At 39.5% G+C, this 7,864-nt stretch overlaps 1 protein-coding gene across 6 annotated transcripts in view; it reads right to left on the bottom strand.

The window, feature by feature from the left end:
• Window positions 1–80: 80 nt before the first annotated feature.
• The window catches only part of DIS3L (DIS3 like exosome 3'-5' exoribonuclease), a 29,619-nt gene continuing 21,835 nt past the window's right edge, over window positions 81–7,864 (bottom strand). For 5 of the 6 annotated variants that reach the window (XM_048867391.2, XM_048867390.2, XM_075133233.1 and 2 more), the window contains 6 exons: window positions 6,748–7,281; window positions 5,146–5,300; window positions 4,852–5,030; window positions 3,026–3,171; window positions 1,302–1,476; window positions 81–1,218 (listed from right to left, as the gene is read on the bottom strand). In XM_048867391.2, coding sequence (XP_048723348.1) covers window positions 913–1,218; window positions 1,302–1,476; window positions 3,026–3,171; window positions 4,852–5,030; window positions 5,146–5,300; window positions 6,748–7,281 — 1,495 coding nt within the window. In that variant the 3' untranslated portion in view covers window positions 81–912. Of the gene's footprint in view, window positions 1,219–1,301; window positions 1,477–3,025; window positions 3,172–3,759; window positions 3,960–4,851; window positions 5,031–5,145; window positions 5,301–6,747; window positions 7,282–7,864 lie in introns of those variants that run through there. The other variant, XM_048867392.2, reaches the window with a different exon arrangement.

Here is a 7,864-nt window from a genome sequence, read left to right as displayed (position 1 = left end):
TGGACTTTCTGTAGGAATTGGGTGTTTGTTTTACTTCCTTTTCTGTCTTTGAAAACCTCCCCAAAGAAATTTTCTTCAGATAATCCTTTCATGCTTTATTAAAGCCATCAAACAATGTTACATTTAGCTTCATATTAATTTTGATAGTGGCAGTGAGGCTCCCCTAAAGTGTCCCTTCCATTAGTATGTTATAAATACCCACAGAGGTTCCAGTAATCAAGTTAAAACCACATGTACCAGTAACCATTTTTGTTTGTTTGTTTATACAGTAACTGAGTTAGAGGCCAGTGAAAATCACCCACAACTATGTTGATAATCTTGGAATAAGGCCTGGAAGCGTGATTTAATTTGTATTGTAATTGTAGACAGCTTTGAGGTTTTTTTAAAGTGCACTTTTGTGTAGCAAGCATATAAAGGGTGAAGCAGAACTGCTTCATTCAGGTTTAATGTAAATAGAGCTGTAGAATTAAAAAGGTATTTAAAGTTAAATTAATTGGATCAAAACTAAAGGGGCAAGATTAGTGGTGGTCTGGCTACATCAGTGTTGTATTGCTTATGCAGATATATAGGTTTCCTACAAGAATCTAGTTTAGAAAAAACAATGTCCAGTCACCTATTTTTTAGATCAAGATCAGATTTGTTTTTTTAAAAAGGCATCTTAAGTAGTTTACCCCAATACAATCTTTAGTCTTTCAGTGAGAATACAGTAGTTAACCATGTATAAAACATCTTAAATCAACTACTGCTGTTTCACTCTAAAATCATTTGTTAAATTTTACTTAAGGTACAGTTCAAATTAGCAAAAGCAGAAAACATTAAAAATGGTTTATCAGCTTACACTATCCATTTTAAAAACGATTTAAAATTGTGCAAACCTGCTTCAGTGGAGCACAGCTAAATACTATTTCATGCTCAGTTACCAGCTGATACATCCAGTAGAGCCAAGTCCCTAATTTCCTCAAGCAGTTGGTACAAGCTAACTCCCTTTGTTTGGCAATACTCCTGATGTTCTTCTTGAATTACTTCAACTCTGTTTTTTTCTTGGGCAAGTAGAGCTTCCTCTGCAGATCTGGTTACTTCTTTTACTAAGTCAGTTTTCATTATGTGGAAATTCTTCTGGTAAAGCTCTGTGGCTGTATTCTTGTAAGGTATGTTGCTAATTATTTCAAGCTTGATGGTGTCAGGATGGCAGCGTGAACTCTGCACAGATACTTTTACCTTAGAAACAAAAGTACACAATGTTATTTTTTTCCCTTCATTTGTGCTCTAGTGCTTCCATTAGCAAATTTATTAAGACTTACTGTTATATGGTCAAACAGACTCAATGTAAAAGATTCTCCAGCAACTGTAGTGGAAGTAATTCTGTTCTGAAAACGCTGAAGAGAACCAGGTTTCCACACACAACTGCCATCAGACTGACAGGAGATGACCAAACCCTCCTTGTTTTTCAGATAAGCAGCACCTTTAATGCCATACCTACGAGACGCACAAAGTGAAGATACAAATGTATCTGACAAATAATATTATGGTACTATAAAGAACTATCAATCATTTTAGTGAATTTAAACCATCCCCACACCGAAGAAGGATTAAATCTATGTAAAAAATAATAATGAATAGGAATGCATTGTATCTTGATCATAATGCCCCTAATGTTTCAGGTACATTGACACTGAGTTTGAGGGAAGATATTTATCAAGCAATGACAGTGCTCAGTGTCACAGTCATGAGGAGAGCCCCTCTCTCAAAAAATTACAATCTAAATAAAAAGAGCAGGCAGTTGCGAAGGGGAAGAACAAAAAAGTAAAACCATAAAGATATTACACACTTATTCTGCATATCTGCCCTCCATTTAACCAGTGCTAAAGTCCATCTCACCACCCAACTCAGACACCTCTCAAGAAGCTAATCAGAAGCATAATTACATTGTCAATAGAAAGCAGGGTGCCCCTGCTACTTTAGCAGCACAAGCTGCTCTTCACTGGTATTTGGGGACTGAAGAAATCTCTCCTTACTGTGAAATGTAGGGCTGTCCAACCTCTACACAGATCCAGCTGCTTTTCCCAACTCATTCCGTTCAGTATAGTTTGTTATATCACATGCTTAACACATTTAGAAGTGTGAGAAACTATTTTAAACACATTTCCAAGATCAGAAATTCAAGATTAAAATTGTGTCATGTAAGAGGTCCTTAGCGGATAACTCCCCAGCACATGATGCTAACATAATTATAGATACGGGTTTCTGTAAGTGACGGTACGTTAGCATCATGGAAGCAATTCCTCTGGGTACTGCTACCACATCTGTTTGGCCAAGAAAGCTGAGCCACAAATGCTCCCAACCCATACAGTGTTGTCACATCTACTCACTCTCCCCACCACCACCCTTATATCCTCAGACACAGATGGGATGTTATTAAAATAAGAAAAATAGGGCACAGCTGGTATCAACTCTGACCCCCTGAAAATCTAAATACCCCTTATGTTAAATAATGGGGGGAAATTAATGCAGTGCAAAGTAGAGGCAGCTGGAGAATGCACAGTTTTAAACTTCCTCCAGGGAACAGAGTTGTCATTTTTTCTACTATAAAAACACTTAGTTTTAAGTAGACCAAATTAATTTTGTTATTGGAAAATTTTAAAGTGGCTACTTTAAAATTTTCCAATAACACTAACTTCCAATTTATGCTGTTAGAGACACAAATTTCAATTAAAAGGAAGCCGGGCAACAGAAGGAGGAGGGTTCAGACAGTCGTTTAAGGTCAGAAATTAAGAATTCAAAATAGATATACTGTATATATCATCCTCTTTTTTCCTCCTTTTAGGAACTTATGCTTTTTAGAGTCAAGAGCCAGGTAGCCATTAGGCCTAAATTTAAAAAAAAACCCAAAACATTAAAACTGAGCCATCTTCCAACAACCAACTACGCTATAGTTAGCTACTGCTGCCTTTCTCAAGAACCAAAAGTTTCCATTAATACACCCTGCTAAATCTTATTTCTCTACCACCAGCAAGCCCTAACTTACCTTGGTACAAAAACAAGTACACCATTTGTTCGAATGGAGTAAATAACACCATCTGCTGTACAGCGCTCTTCTGTTTCAGGGACTTTGTCTTTGAAATACATACACTGGAAAAGCTCAGTAGACTGTTTCTGGGCATGTTGTGCAGCCTGTCAAAAGAGTGCCCCATAAAAAGACTTTAGAAAGATGTTAAAATAACATCTCAGGAGTCCCTGACTCCAGCAAGCTGTTTTTTATTTATTTTGTACACGTTAAAGCATGTTAGGGAATATTTAGTGCACACCAGCAGGGTCTACACAGGGACCAATTAAGGCACATGTTACTGAACTTTAGAAATCACACCCTCATAGTGAACATTACCCCACTGTGCAGACAAGCCCTTAGGCTACTTTTAGCTAGCTTCTGCTGCAGGCCCCGCTGATGACACAATCTTTGCAGAGGTAGAAGGGGCTTTCTGTCCAAGAGAGAGGGACAGTCTCCCTCTGCAAGAAATCCAAAGCAAAAAGTGTAGCTAAAATCTATGATTTATTCTCTCTGACCCTCCCTTTTCATAAGTGATGCAAGTCCCATTACTCTTTAAACCTAAATTACTTGTTTGTCTCTTCAAGATCTTATCACGCTCTGTCCCTACAGATTTACAACTTTGTTAGCTGCTCTGTTAAAAGCTCAATACAGGAAAATTTACTTACATCAGCAGAATTTGCCTGACGCAAATCAGGCTATGAACTGGCAAAAACTTTCTTTTTTTTTTTTTTAAAAAAGAAAATGTCAAGCATATAGTTCTAGCAGGAACACCAAAAGATTTTGAAGGTTAATTCCCAAATTTTTATCCCAAGGTTGAAGATAGCTACATATTCTCAGAATCAAGCTGTACATTTTTGAACATCAGAACTTCAGTGAAAACTCACTAAAATTTTGGGAATAAGGGTTTTCAGGTCTGAAAAACATTAGAGAAGGAAATGGAAGAACTCAGAGATGCCCCATCAAAGAAACTGAAGTATTGTTACCCTTCTTAAAATAACAATCATTCATTTTTAGCACTAATACAATAGCTGAGAAAGGAAGCAACCAGGTCAACAAAAGGCAACAGTCTATTCCTCAAATGTGCACATGGCTTTGAGAACAAAATTTAGCCCAAATGGTACCAATTTTTGCTCAGCTGCGGCAAGGGACACACAGACTGAAGACTCTCAGCCCTCCAAAATCAAAAGACATTTTGGTATTTTCAGTCCAAACTTTAGCATCTCCTGCCATCAAGGCTGCTTTCAGCACAGGCAAAACAGGGCCAGCTTCCCTATATAGTAGTTACTGTGTTGTCAAAATGCTGTGGCTCAGGCTGAAGCAGAGAAACCCTAAGTGTGGTTTGTGTTTTTCAAATCCTTACAACTCCAGAGCCTTCTTTGAGAAACATGATGTTTTAAAAAGGTTGGGGTTTCTTGTTAATCATTTAAAAAAAAGGAATTACTATTTAAATTTTCTGTAATATCCCTCATTGAATAAGCACATGTTGCAAGTTCCTGTATGCTTTAAGTGTAGGAAATACCCTGCCTTTCTCATGCTTCACCACACACTCAAGAGGACTCAAACTTTGCATGCCTGGTTATATATTTTCCTGTTTTGCCTCAGTATAAGCTGTAATGACAATTTCAAGTTTTTTACTTTGATTACGGTCTCCACTTTACACTGGTATTTAATTATGTTTAATAATTATTTAATTAAAAGACTAACTTTACTATGTGTTACTGTAGCACCCAGAGGCTCAGGGTCAGGGCCCATTGCACAAGGTGTTGTTCAAACTCATCTGAAGACATAGCTGCTGTCCATCTTACCCTGTTTCTGTTGTTGATGTGTCTACACAATTCCTCAAGATCTTTGTTGCTGAACAAATTAACCGTAACATCTACTTCAGTGTCTTTTAAAGTGGCAGCCATTAGCAGTCTGTGGACGACAATATCAGCATATCTTCTAATTGGAGAAGTAAAATGGGTATATTTATCTAGGGCAAGTCCTAAGACAAAGGGAGACAGTGACGAAAAAAGAAAGTAATTAAAAAAAACACAAACGATTTAACAAAGATACATGGAACTGCCCATGTGCAGACACACAGACCAGGGCTAGGGTACCATAATGATGGAACTCTTCTTCGGGGCATGAGCCAGTCGAGAAGTACAGTGCATTAGACATTGCCTGAGTAGCCATGGACCGCAGTAATTTATTCACAGTTGGATCTAAGGGATCATCTGCTTTACTCAGAGAATCAGCCAGTGCTTTATTAGACCTACCAAAAACAAACCATTAATTCTTCATTACGCGTCCCTGAACATTAGAGCGTGCGATTAAAGAACAGCAAGGCAATACACATTCAAGTAATTAATAATCAGATTGCATTCCGCTTAGTCATTAAAACTTCTATACCAAAAACTGTAGCAGCACCTCTGCCCTAGAACAGTATTCTTACTTGAAAATGCCAAAATTTCATTTAGTTACTCTTCCTCTTCTGCTCCTCTGATGCATGCCATGTGAGGGCCAGGCAGGACTGGAGCATGGGGGCTACTCTATCCTTATTTCTGTGAGGTTGCCCAGTATCATAAAATGGACGGAGGAGCTGGTTTCACCCACTCTACAAGCAGTGGTCTGCAGAGCAGGCCACATATGGCAGGTGGAGTAAGCTGCACCCCAACCAAAAGGATGTAGTTGTGAATACACAGGTACTCACAGGAGCTCCGGAAGGGGCTTCCCTTGGAGTCACACTGGTCCACATCACGACCTTCACTGGTACAACCTTTCCCTACATTTTAAATACTAATTTATATTCCACTGAATCTCCTTTACTCAAACAAGGGCAATCCCTCAGGTTGCTACCAGAGCAACTAGGGAGCAACCAAAGCTGGAACGGTCTTAAAAATCAGAGTGAACACAATTTGGCCCTTCCACACTGACTGGACAGAATGTTTGGACACATTTACACTCAGGCCAGAAGGGACCATCATGATCGTCTAGTTTCTAATCTGACCTATTACACATTGCAGGCCACAGAACCTCACCCACACACTCCTGTAATAAGCCCATAACCTCTCACTGAGTTAATGCAGTCTTCATATCTTGATTTGAAGACTTCAAGTTACAGAGAATCCACCATTTTTTCTAGTTCAAACCAGCATGTGACCTGTGGCACATGCTGCAGAAGAAGGAGAAAACCCTCCAGAGTCTCTGCCAGTCTGACATAGGAAAAATTCCTTCCTGACCCCAAATATGGCAATCAGTTAGATCCTGACCATGTTGGCGAGACCCACCAGACAGCTGGGAAAGAATTCTCAGTAGTAACTCAGAACCCTCCCCCTCTACTGTCTCATCTCCGGCCACAGGAGCGATTTGCTAATAGCAGTCGCAGATGGGCCACATGCCATTGTAGGCAATCTCCTCATATCATCCCCTCCATAAACTTATCAAGGTCAGTCTTAAAACAAGGTAGGTTTTTTGCCCCCACTATTCCCCTTGGAAGGCTGTTCCAGATGACTCAGGTAACATCTATTCCTGGCCCAGCCAAATGAGCTTCAGATAACATCCCTCAGTTAGAATGGCAACACCCAATTCACTGAAAGGCTACGCTGAAATGAGAAGTCAATTACAGTGACTTTTATCATAGTTTGTAAATATTTGTCTACGGTTAACCACTGGAATTTCACTCTGAGTGCTTAAAACAAATTAAGAGAAGTAAAAGGTACCGTGTGTCTATGGAAAAGCCTTTGGCACTGGCGCATTCTCGGAGCTCAGAAAAAAACTCTTGTCGTGGTGGAGGGTGTTGGCGCAGCAAAGCCTGGTGAGGAAAGTTCTCCCAAATCATCTTTGCCACCCAGTGGTTGGCAAGGATCATACATTCAGCAACAGTCTCATGCACCTCCAGTGGCTGTTTAGGGATGAGATCATGAATGTTCTTTTTATCATCCAGCTGCACTCTTACTTCTACTCCTTCCAGCTCTAGAGCACCACAGCTGTCACGTTTAGCCCGAACATGTCGAGCTATATCAGTCAGTTTTCCTATTGCCCAGACCAATTCTTCCAGCTTCTGTTGTCTAGTTCTCTCATCCAGTTCTTTGAGTTCTAGGATATCATCAACAACACTTAGGTCACCATCTAATAATCCTTGAGCTACCTCGTAGACCAGTTTGTACGAAGACTGAATGATGGTTCTGTTGTACCAGACTCTCAGGATTTCATAGGAATTTTTATCTAGCTCCCACATGACACTGACAGCATACCTTAAAAATAAAAACCTCAGTTAATCAACCACTTCCAGTTTTCATAAAACAACTTGAAAGATGTCAACATGTGACAAACCTACAGATTCCATTTTGTTTCTTGTACTAACAGCCCTATCGTTATTATACTTCATGAAACAAACGGGCATGGTAGTGCCACTCGCTCATGCACTTGCCTTTCAACCCTGGGGATAACGTGGCCAATACATGAAGATGAATTATATCAGCAATGGCAGTATTCTACTTCTAAGAAATACCGCCACTTTTGTTTTTAAAGTGCAGTTGTTCTGTAATGTTTTCATTTACTTTGAAGGCATCTTAGTGAAATGTACCAAGAGCATCTTGATCTTTGTTATTTTTAACCTATAAAAAGTCTATGTTTTATATTTATATTTCTCATTGGCTCAGGTGATTGGTAATTAGAAAGAACAGTTGTTACTGTGGGTCTTTGAGATGTCCACATGGATTCCACTCTTGGTATGAATGTGCCTCATTCATGCATGAGTGGATTCTTTTAGCCAGCAGTGTCCATTGAGGCCACACTTACCCCCGCATATGTCCTTGCACCTCCCCCCACCCCCAA

The sequence above is a fragment of the Caretta caretta genome, chromosome 10, assembly GCF_965140235.1.
Source record: "Caretta caretta isolate rCarCar2 chromosome 10, rCarCar1.hap1, whole genome shotgun sequence".
NCBI classification, from domain to species: Eukaryota; Metazoa; Chordata; order Testudines; family Cheloniidae; genus Caretta; species Caretta caretta.
The sequence above is the reverse complement of the archived record's forward strand: the minus strand, read 5'-3'. Positions and strand labels throughout refer to the sequence as shown.